Raw genomic sequence first — 21875 nt, 5'->3', positions numbered from 1 at the left:
TGTCAATTTTGGCTTTTGTTGCCATTGCTTTTGGTGTTTTAGACATGAAGTCCTTGCCCATGCCTATGTCCTGAATGGTAATGCCTAGGTTTTCTTCTAGGGTTTTTATGGTTTTAGGTCTAACATTTAAGTCTTTAATCCATCTTGAATTGATTTTTGTATAAGGTGTAAGGAAGGGATCCAGTTTCAGCTTTCTCCATATGGCTAGCCAGTTTTCCCAGCACCATTTATCAGACAGGGAATCCTTTCCCCATTTCTTGTTTTTGTCAGGTTTGTCAAAGATCAGATACTTGTAGATATGTGGCATTATTTCTGACGGCTCTGTTCTGTTCCATAGATCTATATCTCTGTTTTGGTACCAGTACCATGCTGTTTTGGTTACTGTAGCCTTGTAGTATAGTTTGAAGTCAGGTAGTGTGATGCCTCCAGCTTTGTTCTTTTGGCTTAGGATTGACTTGGCGATGCGGGCTCTTTTTTGGTTCCATATGAACTTTAAAGTCGTTTTTTCCAATTCTGTGAAGAAAGTCATTGGTAGCTTGATGGGGATGGCATTGAATCTGTAAATTACCTTGGGAAGGATGGCCATTTTCATGATATTGATTCTTCCTACCCATGAGCATGGAATGTTCTTCCATTTGTTTGTATCCTCTTTTATTTCCTTGAGCAGTGGTTTGTAGTTCTCCTTGAAGAAGTCTTTCACATCCCTTGTAAGTTGGATTCCTAGGTATTGTATTCTCTTTGAAGCAATTGTGAATGGGAGTTCACTCATGATTTGGCTCTCTGTTTGTCTGTTATTGATGTATAAGAATGCTTGTGATTTTTGCACATTGATTTTGTATCCTGAGACTTTGCTGAAGTTGCTTATCAGCTGAAGGAGATTTTGGGCTGAGACAATGGGGTTTTCTAGATATACTATCATGTCATCTGCAAACAGGGACAATTTGACTTCCTCTTTTCCTAATTGAATACCCTGGATTTCCTTCTCCTGCCTAATTGCCCTGGCCAGAACTTCCAACACTATGTTGAATAGAAGTGGTGAGAGAGGGCATCCCTGTCTTGTGCCAGTTTTCAAAGGGAATGCTTCCAGTTTTTGCCCATTCAGTATGATATTGGCTGTGGGTTTGTCATAAACAGCTCTTATTATTTGGAGATACGTCCCATCAATTCCTAATTTATTGAGAGTTTTTAGCATGAAGGGTTGTTGAATTTTGTCAAAGGCCTTTTCTGCATCTATTGAGATAATCATGTGGTTTTTGTCTTTGGTTCTGTTTATATGCTGGATTACATTTATTGATTTGCGTATATTGAACCAGCCTTGCATCCCAGGGATGAAGCCCACTTGATCATGGTGGATAAGCTTTTTGATGTGCTGCTGGATTCTGTTTGCCAGTATTTTATTGAGGATTTTTGCATCAATGTTCATCAAGGATATTGGTCTAAAATTCTCTTTTTTTGTTGTGTCTCTGCCAGGCTTTGGTGTCAGGATGATGCTGGCCTCATAAAATGAGTTAGGGAGGATTCCCTCTTTTTCTATTGATTGGAATAGTTTCAGAAGGAATGGTACCAGCTCCTCCTTGTACCTCTGGTAGAATTCGGCTGTGAATCCATCTGGACCTGGACTTTTTTTGGTTGGTAAGCTATTGATTATTGCCACAATTTCAGCTCCTGTTATTGGTCTATTCAGAGATTCAACTTCTTCCTGGTTTAGTCTTGGGAGGGTGTATGTGTTGAGGAATTTATCCATTTCTTCTAGATTTTCTAGTTTATTTGCATAGAGGTGTTTGTAATATTCTCTGATGGTAGTTTGTATTTCTGTGGGATCGGTGGTAATATCCCCTTTATCATTTTTTATTGCATCTATTTGATTCTTCTCTCTTTTTTTCTTTATTAATCTTGCCAGCGGTCTATCAATTTTGTTGATCCTTTCAAAAAACCAGCTCCTGGATTCATTTATTTTTTGAAGGGTTTTTTGTGTCTCTATTTCCTTCAGTTCTGCTCTGATTTTAGTTATTTCTTGCCTTCTGCTAGCTTTTGAATGTGTTTGCTCTTGCTTTTCTAGTTCTTTTAATTGTGATGTTAGGGTGTCAATTTTAGATCTTTCCTGCTTTCTCTTGTGTGCATTTAGTTCTATAAATTTCCCTCTACACACTGCTTTGAATGCATCCCAGAGATTCTGGTATGTTGTGTCTTGGTTCTCGTTGGTTTCAAAGAACATCTTTATTTCTGCCTTCATTTCGTTATGTACCCAGTAGTCATTCAGGAGCAGGTTGTTCAGTTTCCACGTAGTTGAGCGGTTTTGAGTGAGATTCTTAATCCTGAGTTCTAGCTTGATTGCACTGTGATCTGAGAGACAGTTTGTTACAATTTCTGTTCTTTTACATTTATTGAGGAGAGCTTTACTTCCAAGTATATGGTCAATTTTGGAATAGGTGTGGTGTGGTGCTGAAAAAAATGTATAGTCTGTTGATTTGGGGTGGAGAGTTCTGTAGATGTCTATTAGGTCCGCTTGGTGCAGAGCTGAGTTCAATTCCTGGGTATCCTTGTTGACTTTCTGTCTCGTTGATCTGTCTAATGTTGATAGTGGGGTGTTAAAGTCTCCCATTATTAATGTGTGGGAGTCTAAGTCTCTTTGTAGGTCACTCAGGACTTGCTTTATGAATCTGGGTGCTCCTGTATTGGGTGCATATATATTTAGGATAGTTAGCTCTTCTTGTTGAATTAATCCCTTTACCATTATGTAATGGCCTTCTTTGTCTCTTTTGATCTTTGTTGGTTTAAAGTCTGTTTTATCAGAGACTAGGATTGCAACCCCTGCCTTTTTTTGTTTCCCATTTGCTTGGTAGATCTTCCTCCATCCTTTTATTTTGAGCCTATGTGTGTCTCTGCACGTGAGATGGGTTTCCTGAATACAGCACACTGATGGGTCTTGAGTCTTTATCCAGTTTGCCAGTCTGTGTCTTTTAATTGGAGCATTTATTCCATTTCCTGCATCCAGGAAAAATGAGGTACACAGACAAATGGAGGGTGAGCAACATGAAGAGAAGCTTTATTGAGGGTTACAACAGCTCAGAGGAGACCTGCAGTGGGTAGCTCCTCTCTGTAGGCAGGTCGTCCCATCAAGTGTTCAGCTCTTAGGAGAGAGGAGGCTTTGGAGAGGGTGGATCCTCTCTGCAGGCAGGTGGTCTGAACAAGTGTTCAGCTTTCAGCAGAGAGGATAGCTCCTCTCTGCAGCTGGTCATTCCACCAACTGCAGCTCTCAGCAGAGAGGAGGCCTTGGAGAGGGTAGCTTCTCAGAGGAGAGGAAGTGTGTGCCAAGGGTGCCAATAGGTCCATGGGAGACCATGGACAAATTGGAAAAGGCACCACAAGTCCCCACTCTGGTTGGCGGGTCTGGCAACCCAGTCCCATGGCCTAAATGTGGGGCCTTTACTGGGGACCCACACCCTTCCACCCAGGAGCCTGCCTGCCTCCTGCCACCTACCATGGTGTGCAGGCCACTCATGCCAAGGGGCACCTGCAGACCAGCATTAAACTGCCCTCAGCAACCCTCCCTTCCCCCTGTGCTTGTCAGGCTCCCAATGTCTAGAGGGGGGCAAGGTGGTAGGGCCTGAGCATGGGCATTACTGGCTGGGCTGTGACAGTGCCCAGGCTCGGCTCCAACCGTGTTCTGAGATTGGAGCAGGCACTAGGAGTGGGCAGAGGTCTTACAGCAGGACAAGGCACCTCCGAACCTACAAGGGTAAGGGCCCCCAAGAGCACATGGAGGCCTGGTTATATAACCCTGATGTGGGCACTGCAGTTGCATGGGGGAAGGAGGGCATGGTTCCTGCCCACTCCTGGTCCCCAAGAGAACAGGGTGGCCCGAGTCTACCACCCCTACTTGGATGGCTGCAGCTATGCCTGGGGGATAGGGCTCCTGCCTGCTCCCAGCCCCCAAGAGCACAGGGAAGCCTGAGTCTACCATCCAGAGTTGGGTGGCTTCAGCTGTGCCCAAGGGGGTGGGGCTGCTGCCTTCTCCTGGCTGCCACTGCTTTGTGGAGCATGCAGCTCTGGCTGTGCCCCCTCACAGCTTGGAGCAGAGTCTTGTGATCTTCGCTGGACCCAGGCCGGCATGCAGGGCAAGGACAACATGCCACGAGCTACCTCTATTACCCCAGTGCTCAGGGGCAGCCCTGGATGGTGCAAATCATGGCCCCAGCCCTGCCATTGGAAGTGGCAGGTTTGGTGGTCACCACGACATGGGGCAGACCCCGGGGATGAAGCCCCAAGTGACCCTGTGCAGAGCCTCCTCCTGAGGCTCAGGAATCCGGCACCCTAGGCGGGGTGGGCACAATGGCTTCCCTGCTGGCCAGGGCACCTCTCCCTCTTCCCACCCCAGCCCCCCAAGCATGATCCCAGGTCCGCATTGGCGCCCCTCTCTGCTCAATGGCTGCTCCCTGATGCACTGCTCCCCCACCAGTGGGCGACGTGGCCTGGCCTCATCATGGCAGCCCCCAGAGCAGAAGGCTGTAGGAGGGGCTGCCTCCTCCCTGCACCCTCCCTGCAGTGGCCAGAGTGATGGCAGCAGCTGCATCAGGCGGCCCACCACTGTCATCACGTATATTATTCAATTAGGCTCATTAGAAAATTAAGGACAAAGAGGTGCCTAATTCTGAAAGGATTGTGAGTAAGCTTTCTCAGAGGCCTCAAAATTCCCAGAAATGTTCCTGGCTCTATCTTGGATGTTGGAACATTGTTGTTTCACCTCATTGTTACATTTAAATATTTATACCAGAAAAAGTTTGCCAAGTTTATAGTAAGCAGAAAAGAAAATAAATTCATTATGCTCAGTGTGATTAGTTTTACCATATTGTCTACCACAGGGCAGATGTTTGTTTTCAATATTCATTTTCTTGGATCAGTCAGGTAGACAGCTGTTTTTTTAAGGGTATGTCTGTTCATTTATGTTCCTTTGAATTGTAAATCTATCATCATATTTACTTTTAAAATTTCGGCCTAGAGATCACAATTCTATCATTGAAGAAAATCTTTATATTACAACATATTCAAAAAAGCATATATAATTACCTGCTCTAGACATTTTAAACACATGCAAAAACTATGCACAATAAATTACCTTAATTTATCAGAGGTTAGATAAAACAAGTTTCTGTTTTATGTAGATGCAGTATGTCCTCATAATTCCCATGCAAGATAAAATATTGCTACCGACACACCATCATAAAATTATACAAGTGTGCTTCACTTTATGGAAAGGGTATATTCCTGCCAGTATGGGTGCGGGTAGGCATATGAATTTCCATCCTCTGATACAATCATTTGATAGTAAGTAGTTGAATACATTCTTAGGCTGTGTGTGCAAAATGCTAAAACATCTGGCCAATCCTATGGGGAAAAATCAAACATAATTTGGCATCATGTAGCCTAAACAGAGGGTTGATTGAACTTTTTCATTTTTGCTGTGAGTTGTGTAGACTTTGCATAGACTTACTTAGAAGCAGTACAAAACATATTTAAGTTTTGTTTTTAGTTGAGTGATATGAAGCATGATCATTTAAACTAACCAGTGATTTTAATAGAAAGTTAAAGGAAATTACATAATATAAATAATAATAGATAAGTGATTATTGTTGTGCTAATATTTTATCTGTTTTTTTTTAAGTTTTATTTTTAATATTGGCAATGCCATGAAACATGACTTCTTTTTCCTGGAGGAAGGGGTTGGAAAAAATTTCAACCAACCTGTTCATACTTCCTGAGGAATGTTAAAAAGCAGAAAATTATATTCTTCTAGGTATTCAGATGCCTTCCTTTGTTACAATCAAATACTTGGACAGAATTGATCACTTGAACCTCATTATCATCTTATGTAAACACTCACAGTAAAAGGGAGAAAGTCAACCTTAAAAAATAAGATGCAATTATATGTGTCAAAATTCAGATATGTCTGACATTAGACAGCATATGAAATTTTTGTATTTGATATGAAATTATAATTTTGCTATAGTGTTTTATAAATGCTGGGCATTTTCTCATTGCTTTCTCACAGAAAATTGTATCACTTTTAGATTAGTCTGTTTTCATTGAAAAGAGGAGAAATGGGAAGTGTATGTAATACACAGAATCTGTTTCTTATAGAAGGCATATGCTAAATACTTGCTAAATTTATTAACTATTCAACATTTTGTCAAAATAATGTGACCTATTAACCAAATAATTTATCAAAAAAATTAATGTAAATCATATTACACCAACATACTGATAGAGGCCCAATGAAGGGACCTTGCCCCAAGCCAGATAAAAATGTTATAGTCAAGAAAAGAAAAATTCAAAGGAAAATAAATATTTGGGGGCATATTAATGATGCTTTATTTGTTCTTGTTTTGTTTAAAGAGATTTCTGTCTCAGAGGAAAAAATAGTTCAGAGCACCTAATTCCATTAAAAACCTAAACATATCTAAGCCTGTCAAACCAATGATATTTTCTATAATAAAAAATGACTTGAACCATTTTGTTAAGCCTCAGTTAACTCCATCCTTAATAAAGACAAAGAAACTATCTCTAATCCATTTAGTCTGTTACTAATGGACTCATCATTGGAATAGAAGTACCATAATGACTAATTTCAGAATACAGATATATATACTGTGTCAAAGAAGTCTTTCATAAGTTCTTATTTCCTTTATTTCTTTTTTTTTAAATTTTATTTTATTATTATTATACTTTAGGTTTTATGGTACATGTGCGCAATGTGCAGGTAAGTTACATATGTATACATGTGCCACGCTGGTGCGCTGCACCCACTAACTCGTCATCTAGCATTAGGTATATCTCCCAGTGCTATCCCTCCCCCCTCCCCCCACCCCACAACAGTCCCCGAAGTGTGATGTTCCCCTTCCTGTGTCCATGTGTTCTCATTGTTCAAGTCCCACCTATGAGTGAGAATATGCGCCTACTCATCTGACAAAGGGCTAATATCCAGAATCTACAATGAACTCCAACAAATTTACAAGAAAAAAACAAACAACCCCATCAAAAAGTGGGCGAAGGACATGAACAGACACTTCTCAAAAGAAGACATTTATGCAGCCAAAAAACACATGAAAAAATGCCCACCATCACTGGCCATCAGAGAAATGCAAATCAAAACCACAATGAGATACCATCTCACACCAGTTAGAATGGCAATCATTAAAAAGTCAGGAAACAACAGGTGCTGGAGAGGATGTGGAGAAATAGGAACACTTTTACACTGTTGGTGGGACTGTAAACTAGTTCAACCCTTGTGGAAGTCAGTGTGGCGATTCCTCAGGGATCTAGAACTAGAAATTCCATTTGACCCAGCCATCCCATTACTGGGTATATACCCAAAGGACTATAAATCGTGCTGCTATAAAGACACATGCACACGTATGTTTATTGCGGCATTATTCACAATAGCAAAGACTTGGAACCAACCCAAATGTCCAACAATGATAGACTGGATTAAGAAAATGTGGCACATATACACCATGGAATACTATGCAGCCATAAAAAATGATGAGTTCATGTCCTTTGTAGGGACATGGATGAAATTGGAAATCATCATTCTCAGTAAACTATCGCAAGAACAAAAAACCAAACACCGCATATTTCCTTTATTTCTACACAATTACTTATTCGTACAGATTAGTACAAATGTTAAACAATGGTTTACTGTTTTATCTTATCATCTCTTTTAAGTGTGTAAGCTAGATGTATTAGGGTTCTCTATAGGGACAGAATTAATGGAAAAATATATTTATATTTATATTTATATAATGGGAAGTTTATTAAGTATTAACTCACATGATCACAAGGTACCACAGTGGGCCATCTGCAGGCTGAGGAGCAAGGAGAGCCAGTCCGACTTCCAAAACTGAAGAACGTGGAGTCCGATGTTCGAGGGCAGGAAGCATCCAGCACAGAAGAAAGATGTAGGCTGGGAGGATAGGCCAGTCTCTCTTTTTACATTTATCTGCCTGCTCATATTCTAGCTGGGCTGGCAGCTGACTAGAGTGTACCCACCCAGATTAAAGGTGGGTCTGCCTTTCCCAGCCCACTGACTCGAATGTTAACCTCCTTTGGCAACACCCTCACAGACACCACCAGGATCAATACTTTATATCCTTCAACCCAATCAAGTTGACACACAGTATTAACCATCACCAGTCCATGCTTGTCAACGTGGACCCATACACATCTTATGAAATAACACATAATCTTCAATAAAGAAAATAATAAGGTTATAATTACATGTAACATAATACAATTGTCCTTCATACAACCAGAAGTGCACCAATCCCCAACCCAAATACTATTACATAAAGTTAACAACACTTAAATGTTGATGTGAAGTCAATAAATCTTATGTCACATGTTAAAGTAGAAAGGATATGAAATGAAGATATTTCCTTGGTACAAGTGTATACATACACAAACATGTTTTTACCAATAGAAGGAGGAAATACTCATGACAATTACAGTCCTTGTTTCTGCAGCTGGTCACGTGGTCATAGCTGGTATTGAGGACTACCTACTTCTACTACCCATTCTGTATGCCCTTTGCCTTCAGCAAGCACTTCAGCACGTTGATTTTGTTGTTGTTGTTTGTTTGTTTGTCTGGTTTTTTCCTGGTGGAGTGACCCAAAACTTCATTCCTGAAGGGTCTGAGTCATTTGTAGTCCTGCCTGGATTTGGCTACTGTAGTTTCCCAGTGACCTTAATCACAGGTCATGGTAATACTAAGAGACACTCTAATGGATCTCCTGAATTCCATATATATATACTTCCTTACCTCCGTTGTGGAGCAGTAGACTGATTTCATCTTGATAGTCTGGGTCTATCATCCCAGCCAACACTGTAACTCCCGTCTTAGCCTGTTGACTTAAAGGTAGGAGGAGCCCAAAGTGTCCAGGTGGCAATCTTAACTTCCAGTTTAATGGAATCGTTGTTGTGTCTCCTGGTGGGAGCGTTCCTTGCTCTGGAACTAAGACGTCTACGCCAGCAGCATGTATTGTTGTGGGAACAGGAAGCAAAAATTTTACCAGTGGATCACTGGGGGGGATGGTGAGTGGTGCCACTTCCACTTCCACCTCTTGATTTCTGGACCCATGAAACCTGGCTATGGGAGAAACAGTACCATATATTGGATGCTGACTCAGAGCATACAGGGCCTTCTGGAGAACTTTGCTGCAGCCCTGCAAAGTATTGTTGCCTAGATAGCACTGTAATTGTGACTTCAAGAGGCCATTTCACCATTATATCAATCCAGCTACTTCAGGATGATGGGGAACATAGTAAAACCAGTGATTTCCATGAGCATGAGCCCACTGCCACACTTCTGTAACCATAAAGGGGGTGCCTTGGTCAGAGACAATGCTGTGTGGAGTACCAGGGTGAAGGATAAGGCATTCCGTGAGCCACGGATTGTAGTCATGGCAGAAGCATAGTGTGTAGGATAGGTAAACCCATATCCACAGTAAGTGTCTATTTCAGCAAGGACAAACCTCTGCCTTTTCCATGATAAAAGAGGTCCAGTATAATCAACCTGCCACCAGGCAGCAGGCTGATCACCCTGAAGAATGGTACCATATCAAGAGCTCAGTGTTGGTCTCTGCTGCTGGCAAATTGGGCACTCAGCACTGGTTATAGCCGGGTCAGCCTTGGTGAGTGGAAGTCTGTGTTGCTGAGCCCATGCATAACCTCCATCCCTGCCACTATGGCCACTTTTTTCATGGGCCCATTGGGCGATGACAGGGATGGCTGGGGAAAGAGGCTGCATGGTGTCCACAGAATGGTCATCTTATCCACATGATTTTTAATATCCTCCTTTGCTAAGGTCACCAGTTGGTGAGCACTCACATTGGAAATAAATATCTTCACAATTTTTGACCACTCAGAGAGGTCCATCCACAGAGCTCTTCCCCAGATTTCTCTGTTACTAATTTTTCAATCAGGCTTCTTCCATATCCCTGACCATCCAGTCAAACCAGTGGCTACAGACCATGAATCAGTATCTAATCGCACATCTGGCCATTTCTCCTTCCATGCAAAGTGCACAACTATGTGCACTCCTCGAAGTTCTGTTCACTGGGAAGATTTCCCTTCACCGCTCTCCTTCAGGGATGTCCTAGAAAGGGGTTGTAGTTCTGCATCTTTTCACTTTTGAATGGTTCCTGAATATCGTTCAGAACCGTCTGTGAATTTTCTGTTATTTGTATTATTGTAAGAGCCATCTAGCAATTATATAAAATCAAAAACACTAGATTTAGTTTTGTCAATAACAAAGTTGATTATTTTTCTGATACATGGGCACTAGCTAAGACTGAGATAATCCAAAATATCCATTCAGAAATTAATTTTCATTCTCTTCCTACAGCTTCTTTTTGAGATCTGGTGATGTATAATAAAACAACCTGATTTGATTCAACTTATTTTTGTTGCTTTCCTTGTTCACTGTCTGAGAGATGTGCTAATGAAGAGCAAAATTGTTGAAGAGTTAACAGTAGCAGAATAGAAAAATAAGTCATGGATAAATTACAAAAAAATGGAAGATAGATAACTGAGAATTATTATCATTTGGACGGGTATTATGTGGTAAAAAAAAATTGGATATGCTACGAGTTTGGTTCTGTCTATCAGTTCTCTGAAATACAAATATACAAGAAAAGAATTGATGAAATTTTCATCAAATATCCAGGTACATGTTGGTAAGTGGAAATAAAACTTGCTTTAAAACCAACAATAGCAATGTTGTCTATGATTCAGATTTCACTTTCGTTTAAGAAATTCCATGCAGAAAAGAGTGAACATCTTGGAATCAGAGAACTGTAAGGGATTTATAGAAGTCATATAATGCATTGCCTTTCTGGAGTGTACAACCTCAAAAACAACCCAAACAATTTAATTTTTTTAGGTGTTACTACAGACATTACAATCAGAGATACACTAGTGTGTATGAGTCCATTCTTGCATTGCTATAAAGAAATACCTGAGACTGGGTAATTTATAAAGAAAAGAGGTTTAATTGGCTCCCAATTCTGCAGTTTGTACAGGAAGCATGATGCTGGCATCTGCTGGACTTCTGGAGAGGCCTCAGGAAACTTACAGTCATGGCAGAACTTGACGTGGGAGCAGGCACTTCTTACATGGCAGGAGCAGGATCAAGGGTGGGAGGTGCTACACACTTTTAAACTACCAGATCTCACGAGGAATCACTCACTAGCAGGAGTATAGCACAAAAAGGATGGCGCTAAACTATTCATGAGAAATTCTCCCTCATGTTCCAATCACCTCCCACCAGGCCCCACCTCCAACATTGGGAATTACAAATCCACATGTGATTTGGATGGGGACACAGATGCAAACAATACACTGGAGTTTCACCATAGAAATCCTCATAAAACTACTCTTGTCAAGATCAACTATTGCCACCATGTTAGACAAATTTAATGTATTTTTTTAAGTTCTCACAATGAGATCTGTTTAAGTCTTTCACATGATTAGATACACTCTAGAAACTTACTGTATTTCTGGCTTAATATAATTCAAAGGCCTTACATGATGTTTAAAATAACATTCAAAATCGTTTACATAGCCTATAAAGGGCATGATGTAGCTCTTTCTTATGTTAAACACCTAATCTTGTGCCACTTTCTCCCTTACTCACTACACAGCAGCCACGGCAACTCTAGCATTTTAAAATGTTCTCTAATATACCAACCTAGGCCTTTGTCTATGATATTCAATATGTTAATACATGTAAAGCCCTTAGCACAGAATCCAACTTGTAGTGAGATCCCAATAAATAACTTCTGTATTTTATTATTTTTTAGTTATTAATAGTTAATAATCATAAAATCTTATGAAGTAAGTCTTATTCTATTTTATAGGAAAACTACTACACAGAAAGAGCAAGTAACTTCAAAGATGGCATAGCTGATAGATGGTAAAATGGTGGAGCTGGAATACAACCCAAGAAGACTACAAAGTAGGCAATATATTAATTCTTTTTTGTAGACAAAGACTCTACAAAGCCAACTATTAAGTAATAGCTGTAATCAGGTGTGTGTGATTCTAGAAGTTAGGTTTCTTAATGAAAAAGAAGATGATGAACAATATTTATTAGCCAGAAAATTCTGTGTGACCACTAGCACTGTTGCACAAATGTATTTTAGATAAGGGGAAAGTTTGATAACCTATAACAGCTGTGTAATAACTCTGAGGCTAAATAAAGGGCAAACTGGTGGAATGTACCTAAAGTAAACTGGGCCTTGGTGAGGAGAAGAGGGAATTGCTTTTAATAGCTTCCATACAACATTCCCATCTCTACTCATGATTCCTTCGGAGGTCTAAAAGTGGAAATGATATTTTGTGGTTGGAAGAAGAATTAAGGAGAGTGTAGGCATGCTGCTAATCAGTTTATCTCTGCCTTTATAATCTATAATTCTCAATGAAGATTACTAAGTTCAAATCAGTCGGCTCACCATTTGGAAATCAGAAATAACATGGTCATCGCTTGTCGTTATGGAAATTTATAGATTGCTGCTTTCACATCGCCCCTGCCTTCCCCTAAATTGTGCTAAAATTATTGTGGATCTTATCAAAAAGTTGTGGATTTACGTAGCACATCTCTGCATCATCAATATAAACACACACACACACACACACACACACATAAAACAAAGTGATGTTTAAAGTTATCCGAATATTCAGGCTTCTATAACAAAATAGCATAAAGTGGGTGGATTATAAACAACAGAATTTTATTTTTCACTGTTCTGGGCAGTCTGGAAGCTCAAGATCATGACGTCACAATGACTAGGTTCTGGCGAGGTCAGTCTTCCAGTTTTGAAGATGGCTATCTTCTCATTTTATCCTCACATGGAAAAAGTGATGAGGAAGCTTCTTCAGTCATTTATGTAAGGGCATTAATCCCATTCATCCTATGACCCAATCACTTCCTAAGGCATTACCTTCTAATACCATCATAACATAACCACATAAGGGTTGGGATTTCAACATATCAATCTGGAGGGAAGACAAATATTCAGTCTATAGCAGGAACATTATTTTAAAAATACAGAAAGTACTAGGGGGTGTATTTTAATGACGTTGACGCCTATTCCTGGAAAGCCACTGGAGGGTTTTGAGCAGCACGTTCACATTATGTGACTTACATTTCGAGTGGACCACTAATGAGTCCTCTCTGGAGAAGGTTAGGTGGAAGCAGAAGGACTAGTTAGGAGGCTATTGCAATAATCTATATGCTGAAAGATTGCGGCTTGGACTAAGATGATGGCAGTGGAGGCAGTGAGAGTTCTTGGATTCTGGATATATAATTTTATTCTATGTTTTAGAAATATGGAACTCTAAAGAGTTATTGGAAAAAATATCCACATAGCGTTCACTAGGAACTCAATATTTAAAAATTCAATTTATTGTCATTGTTATTCTTTTTTATGCCCAAATTATCTCAACTGTAACCTGTGGGAACCACCTCAAACTGGCTCCTATGTCCATTTGGCATGACACTCTTAGGTTTTCAGTATTTACTTTTGGTTATAAGGTTTTTATTTTGTTTGTTTTGTTTTGTTTTTTGTTTTTCCCAAAAAAGAAATACAGAAAGGATAAACCAGAAACCAATTAAAATGATAACATATAGGATTAGGGTGAAGAGTGGAGGAATAGAAAGGAAAATTTTCTGAGTATAAAAGTTTTGATTTTTGCACCATGTAAATTTTTTAATTCAAGCAATAAAATAAATCAAGAAGATTAATAAATGAGACTCTAAAATTAAAAACAAACCCAAAGGTCACAACAGTTCTCAAGTAAATAACTTAAGCACATGGAGGAAAAAAAACTTAATTCAAGTAACATTTGAAATTGTACTCTGGCAAGGATATACTCTAAATACACATAAAACAGAAAGAAATCTTGAACTTTACTCATTATGTTTGTCTTTTGGAACTCATATTGGCTTCATATTCTGAAATTGTATATTCTAGGATAGAACAAATATGAATATTATTTGAAGGCAGGGTTCTCACAGTGGAATAAAGGAAATACAAATATTGAATGGGGGCAGGTTAGGAAGAACCCTGTGGTAGCTTTAGCACTGACCACTGAAGAAGTCTAAAATCAGTGACACCCCAGTAGCAATCAGTATATCTAGTAACAAGATCTTAGTGCCTAACTTATATTCTCCACTAAAAGGAAGCAGGATTTCCTGAAGAAATGTTTGGATCCAGGTTTGAGGCAGAGAAAGTATACGGTTCTGGATATGTTTTGAAGCTTGAGTTCACCAGATTTACAGAAAGTTTAGTTTGGAGGAGGTAAAAAAAAAAAGTCAATAATGACTTCAGGTTTGGGCATTTACTGAGTTTAAGGAACACCACAAGAGGAGCATATTGGGTTGGGGAATACAAACATTTAGTTTGGCCACATTAATATTATATGCCAATTATAGCTTCATGAACGCATGATGTGTGGGAAATTAAATTCCGTCATGCATCACATAACAATGTTTCCATAAATGAAGGACCACAAATATGGTGGTGGTTCCATAAGATTGTAATGGAACTGAAAAATTCTTATAGCCCAGTAATGTGGAAGCCATCATAAATATCATAGTACAACACATGACTCACGTGTTTGTGGTAATGCTGGTGTAGACAAACCTAATGCATTGCCAGTCATATAAAAGTATAGCACATACAGGCCGGGCGCAGTGGATCACACCTGTAATCCCAGCACTTTGGAAGGCTGAGTTGGGCGGATCACCTGAGGTCAGGAGTTTGAGACCAGGCTGGCCAACATGGTGAAACTCCGTCTCTACTGAAAATACAAAAATTAGTCGAGCTTGGTGGTGGGTGCCTGTAATCCCAGCTACTTGGGAGGCTGAGGCAGTAGAATCACTTGAACCCAGGAGGCGGAGGTTGCAGTGAGCCAAGATGGTGCCATTGCACTCTAGCCTGGGCAAAAACAGCGAAACTCTGTCTCAAAAATAAAATAAAATAAAAGAGTGTAGCACATACAATTATGTATAGTACACAATACTTGATAATGGCAATAAAAAGCAACGTTATTGGTGTATCTATTTGCTATACTTTTTATCATTACCTTAGAGTGTACTCCTTCTAATTATATGAAAAAAATTGACTGTAAAACAGCCACAGGCGGGTCCTTCAGAAGATATTCCAGAAGAAGGAACTGTTATGAGAGATAATAGCTCCACGTGTTATTGCCCCTGAAGACTTTCCAGTGGGATAAGATGTGGAGGTAGCAGATAGTGATATTGACCATCTTGACCCTGGGTAGGCCTAGGCTAATACATGTGTTTGTGTCTTAGTTTTTAACCAAAAAGTTTAAAAAATAAAAAATATAGAAAATTTTAAAAATAGAAAAGAGCCTGTTGAAAAGGGATATAAACAGAGAATACTTCTGTATAACTGTACAACGTTTTGTGGTTTAAGTGTTATTACTGAAGAGTCAGAAAGTTAAAAACAAGTTGAAGGTTTGTAAAGTAAAAATGTTACCTTAAGATAAGGTTAGTTTATCATGGAATAAAGGAAAAATATATTTTCATAAAGTGAATACAGCATAAATATATAATGTTTACAAAGTGTACAGTAGTACACAGTAATGTCTTGGGCCTGCACATTCCCTTACCACTCACTCACTGACACCCAGAGCAACTTCCAGTCCTGTGTGCTCAATTCATAGTAAGGGCCCTATGTAGCTTTAATGTTTTTGATATTTTATGCTCTAATTTTACTGTACCTTTTCTATGTTTAGATATACAAATACTCACCTTTGTGTTACAATTACCTCCCATATTCGGTATAGTAATATGCTGTACAGATTTGTAGCCTAAGAGCAATAGGCTATACCATATAGCCTAGCTGTGTAGTAGGCTACACTATCTCGTTTTGTGTAAGTACACTTTATGAGGTTCACACAAAGACAAAATTACTTAATGCACTTCTCAAAATATATCCTTGTCATAAAATGGCACATGACTGTATGTGAGTTCAGGTAACAGATGGAAGTTGATATATAAATTTTGAAATTATCCACATATATATGGTATTTAAATTCTTGCAACTGAATAAAGTCATCTAAGTAATGAGTTTAAATGGAGAAAAGAAGATTGAGAATTGAGCCCTGGGATACTCTAATAGCCAAGGTTTAGAAAGAGAATGAGTGCCTAGCTCAGGAGGAAGAGAAATAGCCATTAAAGTAAGTGCAAATCCAGGAAATAGTATTTTTCAGAAACCGAGAGAAGAAAGTCTTTCAAAAAAAAGCTTGTTTCTTCTCTCACCTCCATTTTCTTCTTATTGATTGTTTTGGTCTAATATGCCTTTTCCATGTCTTAAAAGTGTTCTCTTATAGTTTTCATTGTTATCTTTTTGCAATATATTTCAAGAGAATCCTTTTCTACAGTCTTCTAAATGATAAAATTTTGTAGTTAGGTATGCCAATTCTACCATTTCAGCCCTTCCTACTGATTTATTTAAAATACCAGCTATCATGTTTTAATCTCCCATAATTAGATCTTTCTGCTTGTTTCTCTATCGTAGAAGCTCATTTTTGTTTTTAAAGTCACAATGCCCTCTTGACTTTAAGTATAGATGAAATGGTTCTATAAGTTCTCATAAGTTAGAAAACAAATTACTGGGGAACCATTAATGTGTTTTGCTTAGGGACTGATTTCACTGATCAATGTATGCTTTCCACTGTGTTCCTTCAAAAGTCTAATGAATCTTGGTTTTCTGAAAATTTTCACAAATGAGGGCCTTATTAATCAGAATTAGGAGGTGGGGTGAGTTTTTCTAGTATTTTTGACATTAACTCTTTCACTGGTAGTGAATTGGACTGATGCTAAAGGAATAGACTGCTGTGCAGGCCTTTAGTGTGCCAAAGACCTTGTCCCAAGGATATCGTGTTTCTGTGCCCATTGTGACATATTCTGTAGGTAAGATACCCTAATTTAAAATTAATTAAAATTAACTATCCCTTTGGCCATCCCCATCAGCTACCTATCATCTATGCCTAATCTCTTACGTTTCTAATGTTGGGGTTTCTCCATGATTTCATGTGAAAACTCAGTTTCCTTCAGTGTCTTTTTCCACCTGTATTGCACTGTAGTTTCTCAGTCCTGTGGGTTTTCATGTCATACTGGTCTCATTTACATGATAATATGTAGATATTTCTCATAGTTCCTGACTCACTAATGTCACCTACTCAGTTTTCCAAGGTTGTTACTGATTTATACATATTTTTTTCTATTTATGCTATCATTTTGGTGAGATTTGGGTATATAGAATATTTAGCTACCATTTTAATAATAATAGCTAACACTTACTGAGTACCACTCTCCACGTATATTCCTAGGAGGGGAGTTCATTAAATCTCCTACAACTGTACACTGTAATAGTAATAACTGACCCTTATATAGTGCTCTCTATTTTCCAGGTGCTGTTATAAGTATGTGACGTATACTAACTCATTTAATCTTGGCACAATCCTAGGAATTAGGTACTAATATTTTCCACATTTAAAAAATGAGCATGTATCTAAACAGATACATTTTATTCATTTATAAATTATATGCATGTACTAGTATACTAATTATTAAGTGCATCATAAAACCCAACACAAATATTAATCAAAAGAGGGGAATATTAAAATTAAAGATAAATTCTAATATTTTATTCCCACACTTTGATGGATCTTCTTGACCAGGACTTCAAATGCCTGCAAACCACTTTAGAGACTATTTCTGTTGGAAGACGTTCAGTTTTTTACCACACTGTGGCCCTAGAAAGGCACTGAGGCAAAACAATTGTAATTTGCATCTCTCAGGTCTTCTAAAATAAGTTGTATACTGGAATTGTTCTTCACAGGATTTGTTTCCTTTTGTCTTACCTTGTCAATCTCCAAAAAATATATGGATATTTTTATATGAAATATTTAGATGAGTCTTCCATGTTAACTATTCTGAATGGGTTAACGACTACTTATGTGTTTGAATTCTGGAGGGTTCTCTAAGAAAACCATACTAATTATATTATCTCTACCTATTCTACCTCCATATCTATAGAGCATATATTTTCTCACAGGGCTCAATAATTGGTTGAGTATATTAATTAGTCAAGAACTAATGGCTTAGTGGCTACCAAAGGCATCTTATTCACCGGTCACATTTAAAAAGTATCTGTCAATCAGACACTTATTCCAAGAAGACAAACACAGTGCCAGGATGACTGCCAAGATGAACAAATATTTCATAGATGTCATTGGTTTGCTGACTGGCTGCCTGCCTGCTTTCCCCTTGGATTCGTTATTCACCTAGGAAGTTTTTTTAAAAAATCCATCAGACAGAGCTAAACAGACCTAAGTTGTAACTACTAAAATGTGTAGAACTACTGGACATGTTTAATGCTGCCACAGGTTTCCAGCTATGTACAGAGAAACTTTTGTTTGTGTGTTGTTCTCTAAAATCAGAACTGTGAGAATATATTTACATTTTTATTATAGAAGTAGAAAATAAACACATAAACCTCTGGGAAAGAATGTAAAATAGTTCTTAAAATTATTATGGTGCATATATACGTTAATATTAACATGTCAGTGGTACAAATACAGGACATCTAATAAAAAAGAGTATACAGAAAAGTGGGTGAAGATTAAAAACAAAACAAATTAATCATTATTTTTGCTTTCTGGCAATCAGTTCTTAAATTCAATTCTTCTTGTTCCCTCGAGCCAAAAACAACTCCAAGTGCAGGAAGCTAAAGATTTGACTGTTTTCTTGATTTTTCTGAAGCTGTAATTTTTTTTCTGGGCCAGAACTACCACTAAGAATCATTGAATAAAAACATGGAAAATTAACCATCATAACCATCCTGTCCACTAAGCTACTCTTCCCTTGGTTCCTTAACTGCTCTTCAGTGGTTTATTAGTTTGCTAGCCTTGCTATAACAAAGTATGACAAGACTATGTGGCTTATAAAGACAGAAGTTTATTATTTTGTAAATCTGGAGGCTAGAAGTTTGAAATCAATGTGTCAGTAGAACCATGCTCCTTCCAAATTCTGTAGACAAAGGATCCTCCTTTCTTCTTCCAGCTACTGGTAGCCCCAGACTTCCCTTGGCTAATGGCAGCATAATTTCAACCTCTGCCTTCATCGTCACATGACATTCTCCCTGCACCTCTTCACATCATCTTTCCTCTACGCATGCCTGTGTCCAAATTTCCTTTTTTTTTTTTTTTTAATAAGGAGGTCAGTAATATTGGAGTAAGACCCACCCTAATGACCTCATTTTAACTTGATTGGCTCTGTAAAGACCCTATATTTAAATAAGGTCACATTCTGAGGTACTGGAGGTTAGACTTCAACATATTTTTTTTTTGTTTGAGGGGGGACACAATTCAACCCATAATAAATGGCATGATCCTGTCCTCTTCACCATCCTAGCCACCCTTATCAAATGATCCTCCTAGAGCATGGTGTCTCTGTGACTGAACAAGCCACTTTAAGTGAAGTCCAATTCATGCAGAAGACAGTGGACTGATACCTCTTATCTTTACTTTGGACACTAAATATTCCTCAGTAGAGCCAAGAATGGCACTGACTTTTTCTCTTTATCAGTTTATGGTCTTGAACCCCAGGCCTTTTGCACAGACTTTACTGTAAATCCAGGTCACCCCCAAGCAAAATACATAATGTTGAATATTTTAATATAAACATATGATTTTACCTTTTACCTGCCAAATTCCCTTTTATTACTACTTTTTAGTCTTTAATTTTTAGTCCATCACTCTAGCCCCTGAAATTATATGCAACTATTTTGTGTATAAAAGTATGTGCTTTCGTCTCCTAATCAGAGAGGCTAGAGATTTGTAAATGTTGACTCTATGGTCTAACATCTAGTTACCACTCCAGCTTTGTATAACCTGCAGATTAGATAACCTGGAAATTTTGTGCTTATTTACATTATTGATACAAATGTTGATCAGGGTAGGTCCAAATCCAGAACCAGGCAACATATCAGGAGATCTCCCCATAGATCGCCACTGATCCCTTGATCAGCAATTTTGAGGAGCAGTACAAATTCATCTTACTCTATTATTACCCATTTATCACTGTATCCATCCCACAAACATCTATAAGGCATCTATATGTTCCAGTCACTGTGTTACCTGTTTTGGACCTCCTTATTGTAAAAGAAAACAAAAGTAGCATGGTAACTATGAACAAAATATTCTAAAATACAAGCAAGGAAGCAGCTTTTAATATGTGAGGAGAGGGTAAGATAAACAAAAACTAAGACTGGGGAGACTGTCAAGAGCCAGATCTTTGTTAGTATTACAGACAGCAAACTTGTTAAAAATAATCTACATTTCTCGCCTCATTATATTCACCACATTATAGCTTCTTAATTGCTTACAAACTGTCCCTTGCCCCTTACAACTCTGCTGGATATGTGTGATTGAAGATTGTAAAGTATCTTCTGTGTTTTCTTGAATTATTTACAGCTAACCATACCCTTCACCAAATTCTCTCCCTTCTCCTTTCTTCTTAAACTGTAAACTATTTTGAATGTCTTCCCACTCCTTTGACCACATCATTCGTGTTTGCCTTGTTGCCTGTTATTTCTCTTTACACCCCCAAATATGAGTATTGACGAGTTCCATCCTCAATTTTCTTTAAAACTCATAATATTATAAAATAAAATATGGTAGAAAACTTAAGAGTTCATCTTCTCCAATCTCCTTATAACAGAGAAATAACTTTCCCAGCTGTCAAATAGCAGAAACTATTTCCTTTATTGCAGATTCTAAACTAAATTATGCTGCACAACTCTACTTCTTCTTTGTGAATGGATGTTAACCATTCAGATTCTCCAATTTACATATAGATATATATGAAAATTACTTTATGACCTTCATCTCTATCCTGTCTTTTCCAAGCACTACAGTTTCATATTTCTGTCCCATGGGAAGTTTTCATGTATTATCTTTTAACCCCCACATTTAGCAGTCCTCCTAAAAAATCTATATCTCTGTCTACATAGAACTAACTAAATCTGCTAAGTACTAGGGAACAAAGCTTCAAATTACTTTAGCTTATTTTATTTTTTCTACTTTCTATATATAGACATCATTGTTTCTTTATTTCACCTGAGGGTTCTTAACCTGAAATCAAAGAGCCTATGGCCACAGAAAGGGAAATAGTATTTATTTTCACCGATCTTTAATCAGAATTTAGCATTTTCTTCAACAACAGATGTAGGCATCATCTCTTTAATACTTCCAATATACATTTAGTCAACAAAACCCGACAATTTTTTCCTCTGGCTATTGGCAAAAGACAACTTAGGGTCTTCAGAATACATTGACTAAAGTATTTTTAATGTTCCAAATATTGAAGAATATTCCATTCCCCTCAAAACAGCCTTACGGAAGTATACACATGGTAGGAAGCCCTCTTGCCCTTGATAACACCATCAACGGCAATGACAACAGGAAGAAAAAACCACATTATCAAGCATCCATGTGCCAAATGTTGTGCTAAACACTTTACTTGTATTATTTCATTTAATTCTCAAAACAGTGTATAAATTAGGTGCTAAAATGATTCTAATTTCAAAAATAAAGAAATAAATTCAGAGAGACAAAATAGCTTGTGAAAGTGAATTGCCTAAGATCACATAGGTTTTTTCTTTTTCTGAACAGGTATTTTTTATCTTTGTTATTTCTAAAATATAAATTTTGGACATTTAAAAGTGGTAACACTTAATATGCTTGTGGATAATATCACAGTAAAAATTATATAAACAAAGTCAGTG

General features: G+C 38.1%; 1 protein-coding gene and 1 pseudogene across 1 annotated transcript in view; one reads left to right on the top strand and one right to left on the bottom strand.

The window, feature by feature from the left end:
- Nucleotides 1–3957: 3957 nt before the first annotated feature.
- LOC134739024 (uncharacterized) overlaps nucleotides 3958–21875 on the bottom strand; it is a 192387-nt pseudogene continuing 174469 nt past the window's right edge.
- The window catches only part of LOC134739060 (uncharacterized), a 56549-nt gene continuing 47510 nt past the window's right edge, over nucleotides 12837–21875 (top strand). The window contains exon 1 of the mRNA XM_063660730.1: nucleotides 12837–12941. Within this exon, the coding sequence (XP_063516800.1) occupies nucleotides 12837–12941 (105 nt within the window). The remainder of the gene's footprint in view (nucleotides 12942–21875) is intronic.

The sequence above is a fragment of the Pongo pygmaeus genome, chromosome X (assembly GCF_028885625.2).
Source record: "Pongo pygmaeus isolate AG05252 chromosome X, NHGRI_mPonPyg2-v2.0_pri, whole genome shotgun sequence".
Classification (NCBI taxonomy): domain Eukaryota; kingdom Metazoa; phylum Chordata; class Mammalia; order Primates; family Hominidae; genus Pongo; species Pongo pygmaeus.
This window is presented reverse-complemented; position numbering and strand designations above follow the sequence as displayed.